Below are 26429 nucleotides of genomic sequence, written 5' to 3'. Positions count from 1 at the left end.
TTGGTGAGGGTTTGGAGGAGGGGAGTTAGGAAATATGGTTTATCGAAATCAATTAGATAGGTAGAAATTTCGGTTTAAGTGAAAGGTATGGTTTTAAAAAGAGATCTCGGTTTAGGATAAAGGATTAAAATATATTGGTGAGAGTTTGGAGGAGGGGAGTTAGGAGATATGGTTTATGGAAATCAATTAGATAGGTTTTAGGAGGAGTGAAGTTAGGAAATCATGGTTAAGGTTTGGAGGAGGGAAATTAGGAAATATGGTTAGGTTTTGAAAGAGATAAAAGTTGCTAAAATATTAGGTTAAAATTAGGGCGACAAAGCTTTGTTTAGGAATAAGAAGATTATGAGTCAGGACCTTTGTGACAGCGTGGCGTGGAGTCAAGGACTAATATGACTACTAAAAAAATTAGACGAAAGAACCACGCTGTTTAGGTGCCCAATATATACGCATATAACTCCCTCCCTCTTTTGCTTCTTTCTTATCAATCGCCGTCTGTGATAGTTACGGTTACAAGGTAAAATGGCGCTAGGTAGCGAGGGCGGCGACGAGCGAAACACCGTTGGAACCCTAACATCATCACTGCCGCTGCCAACTCTTCCTTTTGATCTCATTGAAGAAATCCTTAGTAGGTTACCGGTGAAGCTCCTCCTTCAGCTCCAATGCGCCTGCAAGTCATGGAATTCTCTAATCTCTGATCGCAAATTCGCTAAGAAGCACCTTAGCCTGTCAACCACGCACAGCCTCCACTGCGTAAGCGGCTACTCTCAAAATTTCATTCTCAAGTCTTACCCACTGGATTCTGTCTTCACCAACGTCACAACCACCGTCTTCAGACGACCCGAGTTTTCTGTTTGCCAGTCTGTTGACTTTGTTGGCTCGTGCAATGGCATCCTTTGTTTTGCTGCTAAAGAAAGCGAATACTCCAATTTTATTGTTCGATTATGGAACCCTTCCATTAAAAAACTCAAGGAGCTTCCCTCTCTTGGAGAGCCACGTCGTTTTAGGTACATTCCGAAGATGTATTGCTTCGGATATGACCCTGTTAGTGATAATTACAAGGTTGTGGTTGTTTTCCGTGAACTAGTTGACTTTAGTAGTAGTATTAGTAATAGTATGTGTTACAAGGATATTGTGACGTATGTGAAGGTTTATAATTTGGGTACCAATTCATGGAAAAGCATTCCAATGTTCCCTTATGTTGCTTCACCCATTGAGCAATCTGGGCAATGTGTGAGTGGCACGATTAATTGGTTGGCTTCTAAGAAAAGTCAATGTTTTATTATTTCTCTTGATTTGGGGAATGAGTCTTACAAAGAGATTTTGTTGCCCAATTATGGAGAGGTAGATGCTCGTATTTTGCTCTTGAGTGTTCTCAGGGATTGCTTGATCTTGTTTTCTGGTGACGACGTTTGGGTAATGAAGGAATATGGAAATAAGGAATCTTGGACTAAATTGTTCACTATTTCTTACATGCCATCCTTTATCCAGGCAATACATATTTTTGAGGATGAACATGTGCTCCTTCACTGTGGAGAGTATGGGAATTACAGCTATATCATTTACAATTGTAGAGACGGTACTTCAAAGCTTATTGGTTACTTGAACATGTTATCCCCAGAAGTTTGCGTTGAGAGTTTAATATCACCTTGTTCTTAGTGCTAGTATGTAGATGAGGTGCTATGTCATAAAAATGAGATCTAACCAGAACCTATATGTTAATTTATGTTTATGATATTTATTTTGTAATTGTTCTCATTATTGGTTACTTCATGAATTTGATTTTATATAGTTCACCAATGGTCATTTGTTCTCTCATCATGAATTTGATTTTATATAGGTCACAATCATGCATTCCTCTAGACTGTTTGAGGTTAGTTTTTTGTGCATAGTAAAGTTTTGAGACTTTTTCCGCATAAATTTTTCTATCCTAGCTGATATGAAAGTTTTACACCTTAAAATGGTATGTTTGAAAGGTTTCAAATGTTGAAGTGCTAGTATTTGTTGCAAGATTTCCATGTCATTGTTAAATATTGATTGACCTATGTATTTAGATGTTTCCCATAGTAAATAGAACTGTTGTTGTTTTTAAAGATTATCCTTAATATATGTACCATTATTATCCTTAGCAAGTCGGTTTCAAGAAAGTTAAGTCCAATCAAGATCATCAATAAGAGTTGTAAAGAAACTCCAAATAGCTAAGAAAATTCAAGTAGTTGTGCTAACCAATTTTATAGTTGAAACTAAAAGTCCATATAGTCTAGAAACTTCAAATAGCCAAGCCATGTTTTAATGTCGAAGCGTGATTCAAATTTGTTACTTTGCTGCACATGAGTTAGGAAGCAAGTGTTAATAGTCAAGTATAAAAGTCAGTGGTGTTAACTTTGTGAAGTTGAAGCAGTAATTTATAACCAACCTTGTGTTTCTATATAGTGATGAGAGGACGAAAGGGAACAATTTTGTTTGGGGATATTCTCATGGTGAAATTTGACAGCTAGTAAGTAAGATTGCTGAGGGCATTTTCACCAGTTCCAACAAATTTTGCTGATACAACACTTTTCCTATACCTAATGGATCTTTTTCGTATAATATATTGATTCTCTTCTTGATCATGTTCAAATGAAAAGTTCCTTGCTTCAGGTTCTCTTCATAACTTCTCCGTGAAGTTAATATTAAACTTTCATTCCATTTTCATGCTTGGAAGATATATATCTGTGGGATTAGAGAAGCTTTGCCAAAGAATCTTCACTCTTCCTTGTCCGTAGTTTTTGTCACTTACAATAAGGTTTCCATTGTTCAATAGTTGTATTGTCCTATGCTTTGAAGTTGATCTTTCAAGATTTGTACCCCAGTAGAATTTTCTATTATCTGCAAAGTACCACCAGAATCTGGAAGTGGATTGTCACTTCCATTAGGAGTGAAAAATACAAGTTATTAATGGTTGTTGCATCTCTACTATCTAAATCAGAAACTTACAAGACAATTTTTATTCAATTTCCAACAAAAGCACTTCCAAATAATCATAATTTTAGAAACATAGTAGAAAATTTTAGTGGTGTATCTAACAAACCTTAAACACATGCCTTCTTGAATGACTTTCTCTGAAGCCTCCAACTCAAACAATCTCTCCTCTATTATACGTCAAATATTGGTGTTATAACATTGCAGCGTAGCATTTACAACACTCGAGAGAACCATAACGGAGACTGTCCAATCTTCTATTTGCTGTAGAGAGCTTCGTATAAAACTTCATGTATACTGTTTTGGGGTGTAGATGATTCACTTGGTGGCTATTTGCTAGTCTATTCAAGAATCTGCTCCTTGCAAAAGTTCAGAGACTCCCTCCATATGAGCTCCTTTATATCATCTTCATTCAGAGTTGCCTGTTCAAAATCAAAGACGAAAGGGGATGGACAAACAGGCTCCTCGTTGATCTCATGAAGACTTGACATATATGGTTGATTCAGTGCTTCCTCAACTATGCAATCATAGAATAAAATTAAAACTTAAAAGGTGGCTGATTTTGTTTGGTGAAAATATCTGATAAATATTAGACAATCAATTTAATTTATAAAATGTCACTCTCTCATCGATTTGGTTTCTAAACAATTAAAAGTAACTAAGATAGTTTTTTTGAAAAGAAAAGAAAATTCAATCCATCAAGTTTAGAAAATGGCAAAATTATTTGTCAATTATATCTTTATGAAAGTTGTCTCTCTCTGAACTATAATTACCTATCTCTATAATTTCATGTATTAAAAGGGTGATCACGGTTGAGATTGATTTGTCTTTGAACTTCTTTTTACGATTACCTTTAGAATATCCCGTGTCTATTTGCTTTACTAGAATAGCATGTTGCTGTGGTTTGAAAGATGTGACCAAAGTTCAGAACCACATATGTGCAGCAACTTTGCTCAAGGAGATTCTGGTTGTACTGGTACATGACCACAGATAAAGCTAGTGCAGACAAGATAATTAAGCAACCTATTTGCACTTTGAACATTAGGTGGATTTCTTTTAAACATTGTTGAGTATAACATCGCATTTCCGCCTGTCTTTTTTTGAAGGGACCATGATATTTCTTTACCATGTCATGAGCAACCATTTTTGCTAAGCTTCCATGTTAACATGCAGACCAAGCAGGCCACATACTGCCCTTCAAAACCTTATATGTTGTCTAAGATTATTGACAACTTCAATATGCACTATTGTATTTGTAAAAAAGGAGGAAAAATCAAATACAAAAAAATAAAAATAAAATTAAAAGAAAAGAACCCATGCTTTGCTGATTTATATTGGATGACAATTTTAAAAAGAATAAAAACTTTAAAGCAAAAATTATTTTGAAACAAAAAAATAAGTATGTAAATTTCTTTGCATTATCACTTCTGAGGAATCCGAGATCTTCTTCATTTGGTGAACCTAACAACTGTTTTGGAAGATAATTATGAGAAATTTGTTGATACATTTCAGAAAGAAATGGTCCTATCATACAACATTTTTGCAAATTTGATTAACACTAACAGCAACTAATACAGTAAGCGGATAAATACCTCAGTTATGAGCGCCAATTGCTGAACATAATCTTTACCAGGAAACAGAGGCTCCCTTCTAATTATCTCCATCAAAATGCAACCAACCGACCATACATCAATAGCAGCAGTATATTCTGAACAGTTCAGTAGCAATTCAGGGGCTCTATACCAACGAGTCACAACATACTCTGTCATGAAGTCTGTCTCAGAGGTTGTTCTGGCAAGCCCAAAGTCGCATATTTTGAGATCACAGTTTGCATTGAGAAGTAAATTGCTTGGTTTTAGATCACGGTGCAAAACATTTGCAGAGTGTATGTACTTCAATCCTCGCAAGAGTTGATATAGAAAATACTGCAATGATATTTAATACGTTTCTTAAGCTTTATTCAATTTCAACTCCCTTGCTTCACGTCAAATATGATGGGTAAATTTATAAATAATGAGCTAATAGTCTATTCGGTCTCAAATATAAGCAAAAGAAGTCCATGTATTTGGTCCAAATTTGAACTAAATACATAAGACTTTTTTCCTTATATTTGAGACCAAGAGACTAATTCACTATCAGCTTCTAGGGAAAATATCAATGTCTCTGATACTGAAAAATTACGCAAGGTCCTCAGACAACAATAGATTGCATTATAAATAGATACACAGTAACAGTTTCACTGTCATCGCAGAATTGTGAGGAACATTTTTTTTTTTTTTGCATTTACAAATTAGAAGCCTGTTATTATATTATGCTCTTCTATTCCATCAAACAAGGTTATCTAACAATCACATAAAAACTTCCAAACTCCAACACCAGATACTTTCTATGCACAATGACGGCATTTTGGTTTAAACCTATGTCTTCATACAAACAACCCAAACCACTTACCATTAATCTAATCCTAATGGCTTGCCTTGCTAAAACATTCAACCCAAAAAATGACACTCAAAAGTTCTCAATATGTCTATTTCTTTATACAACAAGTGTTACTGTATACCCTTTTTGAGTGTTCTCACCTCAACGACTCTAGTTCACAAATATTCCTAGGAATGATATTCCCAAGGAAACCATAACCAAAACTGTTATTCTTGTGTAAACTCATAAACATGTTTTGTAAGAGCTCTTAATGCTCTATGACCTACAAATATCTCATCACTATCCCTGCTGCTGCGCTTCAAAAAATATGAGGATTTACCACTACCCCCTTCAACCAACCTCTCTCATTACAGCACTCTCGTATCATTTCCCTCTCTTTCTCATTCGCATACCGAACAAATGCAAACTTACCTATATTCATATAGATCCTTCTCCACTTCATATTTCTTTTGTTCATGCTTGCACATTGACCAGTCTGCAGCCACCAAAATATTTTTCTTCCTTTTTACTTGACTTGTTATACACTGCAACCTCATTTGTCTTTCCTTTTTTTCCTTCCCCCACACTCACACAAACACATATCACTGTTGTTTTACAATTCAGTATTTACTCTCGCTATTTGCTTTGACACACACAATCAAATTTTATGTCTTGACCCGCACCAACTCTCATTTGTTACATCCATTTCCTCCAGTGTTGTCAAATATCTTCCATGACCAATTGGTGGAGGATGGCGGCACCATGACGTTTTATGGTGGATATGGAGGCTTAAATGACGGACTTGTGGCTTTCTATCATGGTCCACTGTCCGCAATTGATAACACTTATTTCCTTTACTCAGCAAACTCATCATTCAATCACTATTTTCTTCACATTCACATTTCACACCCGCACACTCATCATTCAATCACTATTTTCTTCACATTCACATTTCACACCCTATCAACCATCATGCATACACAAACAATTCCATCACTTGTACACACATCTACTTTTTCATATTTTTACTCATTCAAACACGTCTACTTTCCTACTTGTACAATTCCCTCGGTTAGTACTATTCATCTGTGTTTGGGTTGACTTATCAACAACTTATTTGCATGTATCTACTAGCATAAACACTTATAAGTTATAAGAATGTTTGAGAGAGCTTATAAAATAGCTTATGTCATGCCTATAAACTGTTTCCCGCCTATATCAGTAAGCTCCCTAATAATTAGTAAAACCACCTTACAAGTTATATACAAAAAGAAAAAGAAAAAAGATAAATATGTTTTGGCCCTGTTTAGATAAACAACTTATTTTGCAGATTATAGTATAATAAGCTCTTATGAATAAACTTTTTCTGTAACACAAGATAAAATAAGGTCAAACTGTTTTCAGATAATCTATAAACTATTTTCATAAGCAAACCAGTAGAGTGTATGGAAATAAACTGAAAATAGCTTATGAACATATCATAAGTTTTTTTCATAAGTTCTCCCAGTGTTATGAGTGCTTATGTTAGTAGATAAACTCAAATAAGTCAATCCAAACAGGCCCATTCTCTTTGACTAACTTATCTGAGCTTATCTACTGACGTAAGTTTAGTGAGACTGTTTGGGGGAACTTATGAAATCAGTTTATGACATTGATCATGAGTTGTTTTCTGCTTATTGTCATAAGTTCTCCATGATAGCTTATGAAAAAAAGCTTATAGCTTATACGTAAAAAATTGAACTTTATTTTATGTTTTGCTATAGAAATAGCCGCTTATCATGAGAAATAGCTTATATTTAACCAAAGAGGTCCATAGTTTATACACGAGTGCTTACTCAATAAGCACTTAATTAAGCTATTTATTCAAACTTACGCTAACTCTGAGTCTATCTCTTGAGGGAAAATAAGCTAGAGTCTTTTTTATTTTTTTTGAGAGAGAATAAGCTAGAGTCTTGTTGACTGCAAACTCAATCTAACTGATCAAATAAACAAAACTTACCTCCCTTTCCCACTCATCATCAGCAGTAACACCTTATATGCATGACTCTCTGATGTCAAAGAATCGCACAATGTGATAGACACTCAATGTTGGAAGCCACCAGCCACTGCTAGAGATCGCCAGAAGTTCATGGAGTGACAAAGAACATAGGAACAAATACATTTTTCATATACGACTGTAACCCTGTGAATAACTATTTTCACATGGTTTCACACTAGTTCAGCAGGTTTTTCTCTGATCCGTATACATAACATTTATAAGCTAGAACAGTTTTAGGATCATCCAAGACGGTCTATTTCCCAATCCAAGCGCCAGTCCTAGGAAGTAGGAACTGTAAACATTGGTTGCGGAATCGTACCAACTCCTACCAAAAATCTTCAGGTATAGAAAATAAGGAAATGTTAAAGAGTGCCCTTGGGGCATTGGATAAGGGAACAAAAATAGAAATTTTCTGTTGGAAAATGATAAAAAGTGGTCAAGTCAAATTGTAAAAAGTTTACAAATTGTTGTTTCCAATGTAAAACTATTAAATTTGGTTACCTTAACTAGTGCCCTAAGGGCACTTGTTACAAGACCCTACATATCACCAAAATGCCTCCAAATTTGAAGACAGTGGTATTGGGTTGATTTTATCAGGAAAAAAAATAGAAGTACATCTATTCAATTGAATCATTGAGAGACAAACAACAAGAATGAAACCGCATTAAGCACACAAAAACGAAAACCACTATATTGTGGCTTATCTTAACAACTATATTTGGATTTATACAATATGAAGCCAAAGACAAAGGCTTGGAGGCATAAGCCCCTCGTTTATGTATAACAATCACCAAGATACAAAGGAAAAGAGAAAACATTGCCCTCTCATAACAACAGGACTGAGAGAATCTGTCTTCTTGGTCACTCTGAGAATAGACTACATGATCATCACATGCACCACTCATTCTTGCAACTCCATACCTCTAATACACCTTCTATAACATGTTTTCTAGAATACCACTTTCTAGCCCAAACTTGAAACCTGTATTATAAAATTCCATAGAATCTCTGGATAAAAGAAAAACGACCATTGTGCCTAGTCTATTCAAGAATCTGCTCCTTGCAGAAGTTCAGAGACTCCCTCCATATGAGCTCCTTTATATCATCTTCATTCAGAGTTGCCTGTTCAAAATCAAAGACAAACGGGGATGGACAAACGGGCTCCTCGTTGATCTCATGAAGACTTGACATATATGGGTGATTCAGTGCTTCCTCAACTACGCAATCATAGAATAAAATTAAAACTTAAAAGGAAATGAACGAGGGGAAAAAAAAGAGAGGGGATATTTAACATCAGAACACATACCAGTTATGCGTTTGGAGGGATCAAAAACCAGCATTTTCTCAGCAAGATCAAGTGCCAGTGGAGACATATCAGGAAACCTCTCTGCAAAGGGCTGCTTGTCTACGTGCGGGAGCTGCTTAACATATTTCTTTGCATTATCACTTCTGAGGAATCCGAGATCTTCTTCATTTGGTGAACCTAACAACTGTTTTGGAAGATAATTATGAGAAATTTGTTGATACATTTTCAGAAAGAAATGGTCCTATCATACAACATTTTTGCAAATTTGATTAACACTAACAGCAACTAATACAGTGAGCGGATAAATACCTCAGTTATGAGCGCCAATTGCTGAACATAATCTTTACCAGGAAACAGAGGCTCCCTTCTAATTATCTCCATCAAAATGCAACCAACCGACCATACATCAATAGCAGCAGTATATTCTGAACAGTTCAGTAGCAATTCAGGGGCTCTATACCAACGAGTCACAACATACTCTGTCATGAAGTCTGTCTCAGAGGTTGTTCTGGCAAGCCCAAAGTCGCATATTTTCAGATCACAGTTTGCATTGAGAAGTAAATTGCTTGGTTTTAGATCTCGGTGCAAAACATTTGCAGAGTGTATGTACTTCAATCCTCGCAAGAGTTGATATAGAAAATACTGCAATGATATTTAATACGTTTCTTAAGCTTTATTCAATTTCAACTCCCTTGCTTCACGTCAAATATGATGGGTAAATTTATAAATAATGAGCTAATAGTCTATTCGGTCTCAAATATAAGCAAAAGAAGTCCATGTATTTGGTCCAAATTTGAACTAAATACATAAGACTTTTTTGCTTATATTTGAGACCAAGAGACTAATTCACTATCAGCTTCTAGGGAAAATATCAATGTCTCTGATACTGAAAAATTACGCAAGGTCCTCAGACAACAATAGATTGCATTATAAATAGATACACAGTAACAGTTTCACTGTCATCGCAGAATTGTGAGGAACATTTTTTTTTTTTTTTGCATTTACAAATTAGAAGCCTGTTATTATATTATGCTCTTCTATTCCATCAAACAAGGTTATCTAACAATCACATAAAAACTTCCAAACTCCAACACCAGATACTTTCTATGCACAATGACGGCATTTTGGTTTAAACCTATGTCTTCATACAAACAACCCAAACCACTTACCATTAATCTAATCCTAATGGCTTGCCTTGCTAAAACATTCAACCCAAAAAATGACACTCAAAAGTTCTCAATATGTCTATTTCTTTATACAACAAGTGTTACTGTATACCCTTTTTGAGTGTTCTCACCTCAACGACTCTAGTTCACAAATATTCCTAGGAATGATATTCCCAAGGAAACCATAACCAAAACTGTTATTCTTGTGTAAACTCATAAACATGTTTTGTAAGAGCTCTTAATGCTCTATGACCTACAAATATCTCATCACTATCCCTGCTGCTGCGCTTCAAAAAATATGAGGATTTACCACTACCCCCTTCAACCAACCTCTCTCATTACAGCACTCTCGTATCATTTCCCTCTCTTTCTCATTCGCATACCGAACAAATGCAAACTTACCTATATTCATATAGATCCTTCTCCACTTCATATTTCTTTTGTTCATGCTTGCACATTGACCAGTCTGCAGCCACCAAAATATTTTTCTTCCTTTTTACTTGACTTGTTATACACTGCAACCTCATTTGTCTTTCCTTTTTTTCCTTCCCCCACACTCACACAAACACATATCACTGTTGTTTTACAATTCAGTATTTACTCTCGCTATTTGCTTTGACACACACAATCAAATTTTATGTCTTGACCCGCACCAACTCTCATTTGTTACATCCATTTCCTCCAGTGTTGTCAAATATCTTCCATGACCAATTGGTGGAGGATGGCGGCACCATGACGTTTTATGGTGGATATGGAGGCTTAAATGACGGACTTGTGGCTTTCTATCATGGTCCACTGTCCGCAATTGATAACACTTATTTCCTTTACTCAGCAAACTCATCATTCAATCACTATTTTCTTCACATTCACATTTCACACCCGCACACTCATCATTCAATCACTATTTTCTTCACATTCACATTTCACACCCTATCAACCATCATGCATACACAAACAATTCCATCACTTGTACACACATCTACTTTTTCATATTTTTACTCATTCAAACACGTCTACTTTCCTACTTGTACAATTCCCTCGGTTAGTACTATTCATCTGTGTTTGGGTTGACTTATCAACAACTTATTTGCATGTATCTACTAGCATAAACACTTATAAGTTATAAGAATGTTTGAGAGAGCTTATAAAATAGCTTATGTCATGCCTATAAACTGTTTCCCGCCTATATCAGTAAGCTCCCTAATAATTAGTAAAACCACCTTACAAGTTATATACAAAAAGAAAAAGAAAAAAGATAATATGTTTTGGCACTGTTTAGATAAACAACTTATTTTGCAGATTATAGTATAATAAGCTCTTATGAATAAACTTTTTCTGTAACACAAGATAAAATAAGGTCAAACTGTTTTCAGATAATCTATAAACTATTTTCATAAGCAAACCAGTAGAGCGTATGGAAATAAGCTGAAAATAGCTTATGAACATATCATAAGTTTTTTTCATAAGTTCTCCCAGTGTTATGAGTGCTTATGTTAGTAGATAAACTCAAATAAGTCAATCCAAACAGGCCCATTCTCTTTGACTAACTTATCTGAGCTTATCTACTGACGTAAGTTTAGTGAGACTGTTTGGGGGAACTTATGAAATCAGTTTATGACATTGATCATGAGTTGTTTTCTGCTTATTGTCATAAGTTCTCCATGATAGCTTATGAAGAAAAGCTTATAGCTTATACGTAAAAAATTGAACTTTATTTTATGTTTTGCTATAGAAATAGCCGCTTATCATGAGAAATAGCTTATATTTAACCAAAGAGGTCCATAGTTTATACACGAGTGCTTACTCAATAAGCACTTAATTAAGCTATTTATTCAAACTTACGCTAACTCTGAATGACGCGCAACTATTTACCTGGCAGTGCTCATCAGTGAGAGCCTGATTTGATTGAATAATCTGATGCAGATCAGTATCCATCAACTCATACACAATATACACATCATTAAACTTTTCCTTATCGGCGGGTTTAATTATATCCTTAATCTTAATCACCTGCAAAAATTCACCTCTAAATCAGATTAATTAATTAATTAAATATAAAATACACAAACAGAATTAAATAAACATACATTATCATGATCCATGTGACAGAGAAGTTTAATTTCCCTCAGTGTTCTCTTAGCATCAATCCTATTATCAAACGCATCCCCAATCTTCTTTATCGCAACACCTTCATTCGTATCTGAGTTAGTTGCACAGCTACAATATAAAGAATAAAATTAATAATTTAAAATGAAAATTAAAGTTGAGAAATGAAGAAATTGAAGTGAAAGATGAGTGAGTTCACCAAACGATGCCGTATGCGCCGCGGCCGACGGGTTGAAGAGGAGGAATGTAGTTGGAGTAGACTTCGAAAAGGTTGCCTAAGACGTTGTATTGAATGTATTTTCCATCGTGAATCAGAGTTCCTTTGGAGTTTGCTTTCTCAGATTCAGGGTTTTTGTTTTCCATGATTATTCTGTTACTTACTGTTACTCTCTTTTTCTCTCTCTCAGACACAAAAGAGTAAAGAAGCTTTTTTTTCAAGTTTTAGAAAGAGGGGGAAAATGAAGAGGAATTATAAGATTGGTTTTTTAGCGTTAGGTGTCTCTCTCCACTCTAACCAAATTCAATTTCAAACTTTGAATTCAAATGGAAATACCCCTTATTATCATGTGATTTTTATGTGTGAAATCAATTCTTTGTCAAAGCTAGCTAGATGACTTTCAAAAAAGCAAAATGGAGGATATTCTCTTCTCGGTCAAGAATCTATGTCCACATATAAATACAATTATGAAATTAGTCCTAAATTATTTTCAAACCATCCAAAATCCAATCCTTCAAAAATTGTATAAGTTTGAAGTGAAGTCCTTGGATTACATCACATTACAACAATTTTTTCACCGTTAATTAAAGGATGATTTTACATTTTTTTGAAGTATTTGTTCTTTTCTTTTTCATGGGCGTTGGTTCGTTTCAAATTATATAATCTAAAAGAAATTGTTCAGGATTTCGGATTATATATCTGAAAATAGACTTAGGTGTGTTGAATGTTGATTTGTCTCAAAGTTTTGTTGAATATATTGGTTTGTATATGTGATTTGATTGCTTTAGAATATGAAGGTGCCCTCTAATCGTGTTAGAGGCAACAAGTTCACCATGACTGCATCGTTTAAGCGAGAGCAGTCAATTAAGCATGAGCGGATGAGTAAGGTCATGTGTGATGAATCTAGATCGTCTCAGGTTGCAGAGCTTGAGCCCGAGCATGTCCCTATGCATGTTCCCTAGCATGAGTCCAAGGCACCATAGTCCCCACATGAGAAGGATGTTGAGATGTCAGATGCGCTAGCACACGCTCAAGGTTCTTATTATGGTAGCCTAGAGGACATGTCAGTCTTCAGCCGTGTATGCGCACCATATTGTCATGCGCATATGAGAAGGAGATGTAAGATTTTAAAATTATTATTTTTGTATATGTTTTATTATTGTATGTGTTTTATAGTTTATTTTTAATTGATTGTATTTTTTTGTTTCATACAGTTCTGTCTCAATTTAAAGTGCGTCAAGAATGAGAATGTTGTGAATTCGAACAAATAATCACACCAATGAAACTTAGATGTGCGGAACTATTGATTCAAATCAGAACTTCAGAAAAGGAATTTTTAAAGACCAAATGGACACCAAACTTGTTTCCAAATTTTTTACTACCTTTCTAAAACCGAGACTCCATCTGAGGTCGTGGAATGTATGCTCTTGCGCATATGAATTATACCATAATTGACCATGTCTTTGATGTCGTTATTTTTTAAGAGGAAAAATGAATTGAATCAAATGGCTTAGTGCAAACTATTGATTCGAATCAAAACTTCAGAGAATAAAATTTTAAAGAGCAAATGAACACCAAACTTGTTTCCAAATTTTTTACTACCTTTCTAAAACCTACTTGTATGGAGCATGCAACCTATAATAAAGTGATGTCCAAAAACTTACTAATGACATCAATCAAAACAAAACTAAAAAGACAAATTCAAAAGATAAAACATCTTCACCTGAAACCCCTACTTGCCTAGCCCTAGGTTGAATGTATTATTCGTCAAAATTTGAAAAGACACATTTCTTCTATGCACATAATTAATTAGGAATTTAGGTTGAACAAGTTTTGAAGTGAGAGATGTTACGGTCCAAAACCACTCCTAAAATCATAACGATGTTGCTATTGATATTTAAATAAATTAACTGAAAATATATAATATTTGATAATCTTGATTGGTAGATGGATCTGACTCTTTAGGAGGAAAAGGGAGGAGAGTGTTTACTTTTCATTTTTTAAATTACAGACACCATAAAATATTTTTTTAAAAATTAATATATTAACATAATAAACAATCATATTAATCACTTAATTTCTTTTAGGAAAACATGTTATATAGTCTACAGTTTAAAAAAGAAAAAACTTTTCTTTCCCTTCTCCTCCCAAACTCTCAATTCAAACTCAACCTAAATTTTTGTTTACAAATTCACTCAAAAAGTCTAAAATTTCAAAACTTTGAATCCACTAGGTTAGGGGGTATGGATTCGCCACTGGGACACAGCGAAGAAATACCCTCTTATTTTAAATAGGAGCGGAGGGAATATAGGAAGAAGAAAAAATCTAATTTTTTTTAATCCATAAAAAAAACTAGTTATTATAGTACATATTTCCGGTTGTTCATATCAACAAAAAGCTACAATCAATTGGTCGAAGAATCCGATTTTCGAGTGCTTGTCATTTTCATTCCTATTTTCTATCCCAATTAAACAGTCACAATTGATTCTTTTCAATTATTGATTCAATTCAAAGGTTTTAACAGCACTAGTATACTCTGCCTTTTAATCAATCATTCACGAATATGATCTTTCTCAGGTGCAAATTTCAATCAGGAATCAATGCTAATTGGCACAGAAGATAATTTCTGGAACAATTTTACAAGCAAAAATAATGCTATATTCCATCACGTTGAAAATATCCATATTATTTGATGTGTAGCATGTGAGTACTCTCACTTTCAATAGGCACGTTATACATTGGGGGGCCTTTCTTCTTTTTCCCCTAAAGGTTTCTCAAATATGTCTACCCCACAATTTCATCAAGGTGGAAAAGCCTAAAAATGGTACTCAACAAGGGTCTCAATAAAAATATGTATCTGTCTATTTTATAAGAAATTTTCTAAGCTAATATAAAAGAGTTTTAGTTAGTGTACTCTTTCTAATTATTTTACATATACATCCGATAATATTTTGCCACATCAATTAGTAAATATGACAATTCACGAGTTTTCATATTCATCAATCGATGTCACAATACATTATTGAAATCATGTGTAAAATAATTATACACTAACAGAGTATACTAATTAAATTCAATATAAAATGTTGCGGAATTACATATTTTTGTTCCACCATTTTTCCCTGTATTCATATATATTCCTAGATAGAACTTTGAACTAACTGTATGGTGCATAGTAAAATAGTGTTATACTATGCAAAAAAAAAATCCACCTTTAAATCAATAAATATCATCGTATATCTCATTTGATATAATGGTAGAGCTTAATTATTGATCTAATGTTTAAAATAAATTTGTATATTGTATAATACTTATCTCACTCATGTACCATAGAATTGGCTAAAATGCTTACCATTTGTTAAGGTAAAGTTTTTGTGGTAGGTAGCTTGCACACAAGTGTAATTTGAAAAAGTAATTTTTATGAGAACAAAATTTCATAGCATAAACTAATCAATTATCACTCTATATTCTAAAATGTTAAGGTAACTTTGTGGTTTGTGGGAGGACTATAGCTATAGATAGTGGTGGAGTTTGGATGCTTATTTTGGAAAGAGCCAAAGAGTTAAGATATTTTTTTTATTAATTAAAGAGGTTTTTTTCTCACTAACTTAATCGAAAGAGTTAAGTATATGTATGGAATGGAGGAATGAGAATAAATTATCATTCTATTGGTTGAATTTGAAAAGAAAAGAAAAAGATATAGAATGGAATGAAACATAGTGGAATGTATTTCAAATCAATGATATTGCTGGATAATTAATGTGTAGTACTAAGTTGTCATTATATTCCACTCTATTGTTGTGCCAAAATAAACAAAGCAACAACTAAACTCAGAACAAAGGGATTGTGTTCCCAGCAATTTCAGTAAATGTAAAAATGTTTTGGATTCAGGGTGAGTTTCACAAAATTACCGTAATCTTCAACTAAACTATAGTATAATTATTACTTGATCAAACTTAATGTCAATTTAAACATCGGCTAAAGTAAATTCACACAACTGGGTCCCTATTAATCCTTCTTTGCTAGCATAGCTAGGTAAACAGAAAAAGGGTAACCGCAGCCACAACAGCAGTCAATTTCGGACAATTGAATTAATTAACCACCATAATCTCAGAAAAATTAAATTCAAGCAAGAATAAACTTCAAAATCAAAATTTTAACATTACTACAACAACAAGCATTACTCATACATATACAATTATACAAATCAGTATCTCTGCAAATATCTCTATACAATAAATAACTATTACCATCAATGATTTCCCCTTTTCTTTTTTCTTTTTTTCTTTTTCCCTTTTCTATTCAAAATCAAACTAAAAACCAGCATAGAAAATTAGAAACAAAAAAAAAAAAAAAAAACACCCCTTGCAGAGACTTAATAGGAAACATGGATCAGTTATTATGATCGGAATTATATCCACCCGGTGTAGGTGGTGTTGATGAAGGGGAATGATCTCCGTCTTCAGTTCCGTCACCGTGACTGTTTCTCCGTCCACCATCACCGGATAAAGAAGCAAACGCCGCGGCGGATTTCACAAGGCTCTTGATTACTCTGATCTTCACTAGTCCTCTTCTTGGTGGGAGTAGTGTTTGTGTGGCTTGAGGTAATTTCATGGTTGATCTGGTTGTGGGATCTTCCATTTCTGCTGATATGTTACTGTGAGAGAGAAACTAGAGAGAGAGAGAGAGAGTTGAAATGATTGTTGATGAATGAGTTTAGTGAAGCAGAGGAAGGGTGTGATGGTGTATATGTAATGAGACAAGGAGGGACGAGTGTGACACTATGCAAACTCAGAAACTTGGTCGCGAAGATTTATGAGCTGTTGTTTAAACTCGGTATCTTGTGTCGAATATTCAAAATAATAGGCATAACACTTAACTAAATGTGAGAAGGTAACCACCAAGTCATTCACCTAAAATGGATAATGAGTACAAATTGTTAAAAGAGAAACTAAGATTTTTGGATAAAACAATTTTCGGGTAAGTTTTACTCACCTTTTAGTTCTAACTCTAGATTATAATGATTCATTTCTTTGAGAACGGAGTTAATACGACTAAAAGGTCCAACCCAATTATTCAATAATTTGTCTATCAAGAAAGTCAACTCAAAAAGAAGCAAATAAGCCGAATAACGAGACCAACATTAGATCAGGCTAAGGTGCTCACCTCGACATGAAGCATGGTGTAATGCGATAGTATACCTCATGCATCATCTTAGAACACCACCTTGTTTTCACATAGGAGTTCATCAACATCGACATGCTCTAGTGCTTTCAATACTAACAAATTATCAGATAATAATTGAGTTGTTCTTAACATTATAGGTCTCATTCAAATGACGCCTATCTCATAATTTGTTAGTAAAAACTTAATTAACCCAAAAATATATAAATTGGTGGGATCAAGTATAGGTTTGCTTATTTTAATTACCATTGGAACAAAAATGATTAAAATTGTTTAGAGATTGCTTAAATGCAATGTGGCAATTTGGACCCACAAAAAGTATCATAAGCAATCAAGATAAACTCTTCCATCGGAGATACTCTTACCGATCGCGGAGTGTGAACGCAAAAGGATGGTGTTATGATGAATACGCAAAGAGACAAAGAGAAGAGTGTAAAATATATTGACTCAGAAACTTGGGCAAGAAGATTTAGTGGGTTGTTATTTAAACTCGTTATCTTGTATGGAATATTCAAAATAACAACTAAAATAACATTCTGTAAAAAAAGAAAACTACAATAACATATAATCTTTTTTTTGTTACTACAATAACATATAACTTATGCTAAGTGTGTTTTTCTAAAAGATTCTTAAAAAAAAATATAGATTTTATATATTGGAGAAATAAAATATGATTGTTTTAAATGTCGAAAGTTTAAGATAAAAATAACGAAAATTAAAATATAAAAATTTAATTTTGAACTTACTTTTCATGGAGGAACTTGCAATAATGTTTTAATCATATCTAAAAAAAATCATTCAAAAATATGTGTTGACTCGATTGTGAGGACTAAAAATGTTTGCAAAATAATTTTGCAAAACTCAAAAGTTTGAATAAAAAGTGATCAAGAAAATCCATTACTTGCACAATTCTTCGGGAACGCGTGAATATATTGAATTATCACCGAATTTATGAAAAATAGAAAAACATCTTAATTTTGTTAACTAAAGGCGTGTTTGTTTCAAGTTTTACTAAATTTATTCCTATGAACAACATTTAGAAATAACATTTCTTGGGATATAAGGTTGTGAATATTATTCTGAGTTTTTTTTTTTTTTTTACAATGTTAATCAAAACAAAAACAGCAAAAAGAAAAGGACAAGAAAGAATCAACAACTAATCTCTAGAAAAGAAAGTTTCAGCCGCATCAATCTTGAGGAGATGCAGTAAGTCATCTGGAGAAGAAAAATGAAGTAAGAATTTGATATTCGAAGAGGCTCCTAACTTGACCATGAAATCTGCACATTGATTTCCTCGCGAAGAGCGTGACAAATAGTGACAATTATCTACGCTATTAACTTCTTTATCTCTTGAATCAAAACCGCATAGACATGAAACTTCATGGAGGGACCTTGAATGAGATTGGCGTAGCCCAAAGAATCAAAGTAACAAAAGAGGTATTTAGAAAGGAAAAAAAAAAAGATGTTTTGTTAACATTATAAAATTCTCAGAAACCTTAATAATAGGGAGATTAATAAGGTAGTTACCCTTTCATTCTCATTTTCATGAAAACTTTATTCCCACCCTTTTTTTTTGGAGAAAGTTTTTCTATTCGCAATAACATTTTTTACCCGAGAATAAAAATTAGTTAACTTGTAATAAACATAGGCATGTATATTTCTATCATTTTATTCTTAGTATCTTATATTAAGGTTTGGTGCAGTTTAATTCAGTTGGCAAAATCAAAACCGCAAACCTAATCAAATAGCGCGGTTTGAGTCAAAAAATGGTACAAATACATCCGAACCAAATGTGATTTTTCGCGGTTTCAGTTTGAATAGGTTCGGTTTGTGATTTTCTATTGGGTTGGTTTGATTTTGTACACCTATGGTATTTTGGGTATTATTGTTGATTTTTATGTGTGTAGGGTGTACAAAGAAAAGTATTGGGTGTAAATAGTAAAAATCCTATCATCTTTTGTACCAATATATAAAGAGAATACACCCTTTGGACTGAATTTTTCTTTTTCAATTTTATTTTTCATTTAAACTATTTTATCATTTTTATTTGAATTTTCAGTTATAAAATTAGATAAATCTCAATCCCTGTGAGCTTAGCTCAATTGGTAGGAATATTGCATTTTATATATAGGACTAAAAAAAAAAAATTGTGTGAACTCTAACCACTAGGCTAAAAAAAAGATAAATCTCATTAAAATTAGAACAAACCACGACAATAGGAAGAACAATCCACAGTAATAGGAATAATATTGAATTCTAAAAACTTATTTTAACGTTATATAAAAAATATCGTGTTTGTGTATAACATTTTTTTTCTTAAATTTTACCCTTAGTTATTTTTTACTATGTTAATCTTTCTTTCTAATAAAAGTGAAAAGACAAGCACGTTAGTACCGTCGTCGTTCTAATATATTATTATTTTTGGGCAAACTACATGCATAAAATATTATCTTTATATTACTTTAAAAAAACTAAAATAGCATTCATTCTAAAACAAACTTTTTTTGTAAGTCGCACTCATAATGCAATTCTTCGGTTCTAAAGATATTTGTCGAGAAAACGATCGTCTTCCAAATTTGTTGTTTTTCTACACTCGTAGCCGTAGGTATATTTTATGTCATTATATTATTTTTTTATTTTTTTTGAAGAGGCTAAAATGGAATATATTACCAAATTAAAGTGTGCTTCATAGCATAAGGTGTACTAAGGAAGAAACAACAAGGTCTAAACAATATTTACAAGAGAATCTGAGCAAGAACATAAAACAAGAAAAGAAATAACTAATAGCCTATACTCAGCATGGTAAACAGACTAAGCCACCAACCATGATAATTGAAGGTAATGTAAGCAAATTTCGCCTTCAACCACATAAATGTGAGCGATTTAATCTTATCAACCACCTGTATTACCGAGCATAGTTTGTCTTTGAATAGCCTGTTATTTCTTTCTTTTCAAATTTCCCAAACTATAGCAAACTAAATAGCTTGTAAAATTGATTGTCGAACCTTTGCGGTACCACCACTATAACTGAATTGAATAAAATGATCTTGCACGTAAAGAGGGACGACCGCAGAAATACACAACCATCTATAAATAAAATGCCAGACCGACCCAAAACAATTACAATGTAATAACAAATGAGCGGACGATTCAACCGAACCGCACCCTACCACACACTCCATGAAATTATAGTCAATAACACCACGCCGAAAGAGATTGTCCTTTGTAGGCAACCTATCCCAGAACAACCGCCAAGTAAACAACACAACCTTAAGAAGAACATCCATATGCCAAAGAGATGAAACAACCACTGATGTAGCAATTGGAGGTTGCACAGTTAAGAAATTGTAAACACTACGAACAGAAAAAGCATGAGATGTTTCAAATGTCCATAACCATCTATCATCCTTATTAACCTGCAAAGTCACATTATGAAGCAGTAACATAAGTTCTCCCACCATCTCCTCCTCCCACGCAAACAACCTCCACCTCCACGCCTCTCCCTCCTCCCCCCAACCTAACTGACACATATCAAAAACACAGTGTCCCTTAAACACCGTCAAGTCATATAACCTGCTGAACCTGACACTAAACGACACTCCATCAAGTCAAACATCCGACCAAAAAAGGGTACGCTTCCCAATATGCCATCAAAAATCTGACGACCTTCAAAGAAGGCTGACTCTGTATTGGAAAAAACAATTTATTTTTATTAATGATATTTTCAGAGTGTTGCATATAATAATATGATAGTATGATGTGTCAATTTAGTTGAAATGTAAAAATTAGTGCACTAATGTATTTGCACCTTAAGAAAAAATTCTTAAAAAATTGTCAAACTCATTATAAAATGGATGAAATGAAACGCATTTTCATTTCTCACAATTATCACGTGTAATCAAAGAAATGAAGAAAAACTTACTTATGTCTTTCATTTCTTCTTTTTTTTTCCTTACTCAATAATGAAAAAATCGACTCATTTTCTATTCTATTTATTCCCTTTTACCTTCTTTTCTTTCACATTTGTTAACAAAAAGTTAAGTCAAGTCAAGTCAAGTCAACCACCGTCCATTGAGAAATATAGCTGGTCTTGTGTATTCTACTATTCTTCCATGGGAGACAAATTCAGCACTTTGACAGCTTGATCTTATCTAAGTATTTGTTAGATAATAAATGCTATCCTATCCACTGTGGTTAATTTTCTAAAGAAAGGAAAAAATGTACTATGTAACTCTTGAAAGGTTGACCCCAATAGGAGCAGATGGAGCAGCCAATAACTTTTTTTTTTAAAGTAAAAGTAAATATAAAGAAATTAATTTAGGGGTATTCATAGATTTTTTTAAATATAGAAGTGTATTAAAAGAAGATGATTATTTTCAATGTATTTCTTTGGTCTCGATGTTTTATGTCTTTTGTTTCTTGTATAAAGGACTGGAGGGAGTATAACCTATGTTATTTTTCTTTTGAATCAATTATCTACTCCCTTCATCCTTATATGTAATCACCCATTTGATTTTATTTTTATCCTTAAATGTAAACTCCTTTTCAAATTACTAGATGCATTTATTATTTTTTTCCTAAACATACCCCTAATTAATATTAATAACTTGTCTTGAAACACGTAAAGTCAAATTTAATACACATACAAACAAAAGACAATTTGGTAATATTAACATACAAAATAAACACATTAATTACATTAATAAATTTTCTTAAGAAATGTGAAAAAAGCAAAGGGGTTTTAGATATAGGGAGAGAGAGAGTATGTTATTTCAACTCGTTTCAAAATAATTTTTTAATCTACCCCCTCCAACCAAATTGGCATAAATAATTGTAGCACTTCTTTAACCTAGAACGCACAAAGTAATAAGAGAATTGACAGGACAAATTAATACAGAATTTGCATATAGTAATTCAAACCAAACCGAACATAAATATTACAAAGACAACAAAGATTATAACAGACCCTACCTCCTCCAGTTATGACTAAATAAAAACACTAGCTAACCAGAAAGAGGTTAGGGCCTGAAAAATCCCAACAAGACCAGCTTAATCATAGATTACATTCTTGATCAACCAATAATAAAAGAGATTGGTATCACAAGATTTTATTATGCACACTAGAAATATCACACACCTTTATAATAATAGATGCAGTAGCAGCTACTTCCGTCTGCAATAAAAAACAAACAGATACGGATATATATGCTTCTTTATAATTTGAGTAAATTAACCAAAACTCAATCATTTAATTATTACAATCTCTCCAACTTATTTGTTAAAGTACATAAAAATGATAAATAACTTTTAAAGTATATAAAATTTTATTCTATTAATCTCTACATTTATAAAAATTGTCATGTTAGAGATCAATAGGACAAATTTTAATTTGCTTTAGAAATTGTTTATTATTTTTATATATTTTAAAATTTAAGTAGGAGAGATTGTAATAACTAAGAGACTAAATTGATGATTTACTCATATAGTTATGTTTCTCTTAACCGAAAAACATGTAAGAGAATCATGGTCGTAGTAGTGAATTTAGGAGGAAACATCGGAATTGTAAGCACTTGGTGGTGGTGTTGATGTTGTCGAGCCACCATCTTGATTATCACCATTTTGTTTGGATTTTCCATCTCTTGAGACTGAAGAGGCCACAAACTTGATCAAGTTGCTAAGTATCTGAGCTTTGATGTTGCCTCTTTTAGGGGGAAGTTTTGCTTTCTCCTTTTGAGGCTTGGAAACCATTTTGCGTATATTTAATTATCCCTGAATTAAAATTGGAAAAAAACAAGTTAGGATATAAAAAAAAAGAAGGGGAGAGAAGAGGTTTTGAAAAAGGTGAGGTGAGGAAGAGAAAGAGAGAGAGGGGAAGGGGGAGGAGGCCTATAGGGCCTCTAGTAGTTTCAGAGGAGTTTTGGGTTAAACGTTTAACGTTATATTTATAGTGTCTAAATGCAAAATGCATACCAAATTAATAATTGTAAAATGGTGAACAAAATATGTATCTACTTGTAAATTACGTGGAAAGTGGTGCCATTGCCACTAGGCTTGATCAAAAACTAGGAAATTTCGCTTTATAATTATTTTTATTTAGTGTATGTATTTTGATTACTTGGATAAGAATTACGAGAAAAGTGAAAAGTGGTGTGTTATGGACATCGATTGATTGTGCGTAGAAACCGTCCAAACTAAGTGTGATTTTTCTTCTTTACTCTTGTCAACGTATTCTAGATAGATTTGCAAGGGGGTGTATAAAAAGCTCATTAGATTAATTGCTCAAATGATGGCGTGAGCACTGACTCATTACCAGCAAACATGGAAGCAAGTTGCACTATATACGAGGAACAAAAAGCTCATTAGATTAAGTTATATTATTATAATTATATTAAAACAAAAAATAATGTACTTTTCGTGCTTTTGTTTTTTTTACTTTATTTCACAAAAACCAATAGAATGTGGGTGGGGTTTAATATGGGAAAGAAAGGTTGTTTCCCATGATGGGAAAGTTTATGCTGGACCATTGATATATTCATTTTATATTTGGAGGGTTGAGATTGATTACCTGCTAACTGCAATAACTTTTTGATGACATTTATCAAACGACCCCACCACAAAATTAAATAACCTTATTTCATTTGTTTGAAGTGCCCATTTTACCCTCACATAGTAAAACTCTTTCAATTTTTCATATTTTTTGGGAAAACTTCCAATAACATTATGTGTTTAATATTTTCCCTCAAAAAAAAAAATTATGTGTTTAATATTTGTTCACCTAAAAATGGAAAACACTTCATTATTTTTTTGGATTAGAATTTAGAGGATGGAAAACATTTTTTTCATATTTATTTATTCATAATTTTAACTTTAGTAACACTATTTAACAAAAAAAAGGTAAACACTTCATTATTGTACCTCCACTGCCTTCTCTTCTTTCCTTGTTTCTTCCACCTACCCAGAAATCCATTCTTGCTTCTTCTTCTTTTCTCATCTACTGCCTTAATCATGGATGCAAATACCCCATGCACATCAAAGAAGATTGAATTGTTCTTTCAATTTTGAATTCTTTATTTTCCTAAATCCAATTTCTCACTTAGATCCAAACCTTTATCACCATTAAATTTGACTAATACTCTCCAATTTTAAATTTTCGGATTTTTGATGTTGTGATTTGTTTTTTGCGAACCTGGGTAGCGTTGGAATTAATCAATATTGATCTGTTGTTCGTTTTCCTTCTCTCCGAAAGCTACAAAAATGGTGGTTATGAAGGATGTGCTTAATCAACATTCTCATGAACAATAGTAGTATAGGTTAAACTTTTTTCCTTTACTGAGATTAACAACGATGAATTTCAAAAAACAATCACCTTAAACAACATACTTCAAATGGATTAAAAAGGGGAGGTACACTAGTTAAAATGAGGTACGTTAAAGACACAAATAATATTAAAAATGAAGGTCAGATTGTTTTTTGTTTGGTCACAGCCAGTAGCAACCGCCACCTGTCCTGAAAAAATGGGACTTTCCCATGGTGGGAAAAACACCATTTTCCCAGGCTAAACGCAACCTAGAATGTGTTTTTGATGAAAGTTGAAACAATCCACGGTTAGTAGATAAGATAAGTTAACATATCGTATTCATAAGTGACTCACAGTGAAGTTATTGACAACTACAAATAAATTTTAACTCAATTAAAAAATATACACTTTTTCTTTCTTTCGTTTTATTTATTTATCTTGGAAAATCTTTTTATTTATTTTATAGATAGGGGGTTGCTGTCTGCTGAAACTATATATATATATACACCTTTAAAGATGAGAATATACACCTTCAATTGATTTAATTTCAAATGTTCATCTTTCTTTTTGTTTTTCATGTTTTTTTTAGGAAGTCAACTTAACCGGTCAAAATTGACACTAAGAATCGATTATCGTGTCTTAATTTGCAAGTTGCTTGAATTTAATGGGTTGATATTAAGCTTTATATCATGAAGTTAATTCATATATAATGTTAGTGTAAATATTTTTTAAAAGGGATTGTTCGTGTATATGTCAATTAATCAATCATAATCCTTAAATTTATTAAAAATGTTTTTTGTTGTTGAAGGAATGTTTAATTTTAATCATAACTATTAGAAATCAAGAGTGGTGATAGTTTATAAACAATATTCATATTTTACAAAAGACAAAATCGTAAAGCTTGTACACAAAATCTAAAGTGAATAATACCTCAAAAAAATGGCGCAATATATCGTATCATTATTAGAGAAATCATAGTGTCTAAAGACATTTCCGATGCTAGTATCTTATTTGAGTTGCATACCACATTTTATGAGACCAAAATTGCCACAAGCAATTCATTTAATCTAATGATAAAAAAATTAAACAACGCTTAAGCAATCGGCATTTTTATACTTTTTTATTTTCATACTTTTGTAGTCACAATCAATTCATTTTAAAATAAAATATGATTAAAACATGTTGCCTTTTCTTCATTTTTACATAGAATAACAGTGTTTTATTGACAAGGAATCACCTTTTGTTGTTGCTTATATAAGGGACGAACTTGTTTTTAATCCTTGCAGCCAAATCTGAAAACTCCAACACAAAAAAATGATAATGTGAATAACTGGTTCGACGATAATGTGGTGGGTAATGGGGTCATTTTGCTTTTCTAGTTTGATCTTTGGTTTTGGTTTGATCAATGCAGCCAAAAAAAATGTCAGGGTGGGCCACTGAAATTAACCATTAAAAAATTGTTTAAAGTCTCACAAATTAGACATATAATTGAATTATTTAATTTTTTTGGGTGGGCCACTACACCAATTTCCGGGAATTTGAATCAACCGAAACCTAAAACAAACATAAAATTGTATAAAATCTCGCAAAATAGACCTATAATTGAATTATTTAAATTTTTGGGTGGGCCACTACACCACTTTGCATGAATTTGGATCAACAAAAATATAAAACGACACAAAATTGCATAAAATCTCGCAAAAAAAAACCTATAGTCGTTGATTTTTTTATTTTTCTGG

The 26429-nt window shown here is 32.9% G+C and overlaps 3 protein-coding genes across 3 annotated transcripts; 1 reads left to right on the top strand and 2 right to left on the bottom strand.

Moving 5' to 3' along the window:
• Positions 1-502: 502 nt before the first annotated feature.
• On the top strand, positions 503-1710 carry LOC11412119 (F-box/kelch-repeat protein At3g23880). The gene has a single exon (XM_003606478.3). It carries the CDS (start codon positions 520-522, stop codon positions 1654-1656), a length of 1137 nt encoding a protein of 378 aa, XP_003606526.1. The 5' UTR covers positions 503-519; the 3' UTR covers positions 1657-1710.
• A 1589-nt stretch (positions 1711-3299) lies between these two features.
• LOC11416920 (mitogen-activated protein kinase homolog NTF6) lies at positions 3300-4895 on the bottom strand (the record flags this gene model as incomplete). Its single annotated transcript, XM_024780608.2, has 3 exons — positions 3300-3475; positions 4348-4426; positions 4551-4895. Coding segments are annotated over 3 exons (600 nt in total), but the record flags the coding sequence as incomplete, so codon positions are not given.
• Positions 4896-8078: 3183 nt separating this feature from the next.
• On the bottom strand, positions 8079-12555 carry LOC11416919 (mitogen-activated protein kinase homolog NTF6). The gene is made up of 6 exons (XM_003606476.4): positions 12192-12555; positions 11974-12103; positions 11759-11896; positions 9030-9362; positions 8721-8904; positions 8079-8631 (listed from the first exon to the last, which is right to left on the bottom strand). Exons 1-6 carry the CDS (start codon positions 12353-12355, stop codon positions 8456-8458), a joined length of 1125 nt encoding a protein of 374 aa, XP_003606524.1. The 5' UTR covers positions 12356-12555; the 3' UTR covers positions 8079-8455.
• Between the last annotated feature and the right edge of the window lie 13874 nt (positions 12556-26429).

This window comes from Medicago truncatula, chromosome 4, assembly GCF_003473485.1.
Source record: "Medicago truncatula cultivar Jemalong A17 chromosome 4, MtrunA17r5.0-ANR, whole genome shotgun sequence".
Taxonomy (NCBI): Eukaryota; Viridiplantae; Streptophyta; class Magnoliopsida; order Fabales; family Fabaceae; genus Medicago; species Medicago truncatula.
This window is presented reverse-complemented; position numbering and strand designations above follow the sequence as displayed.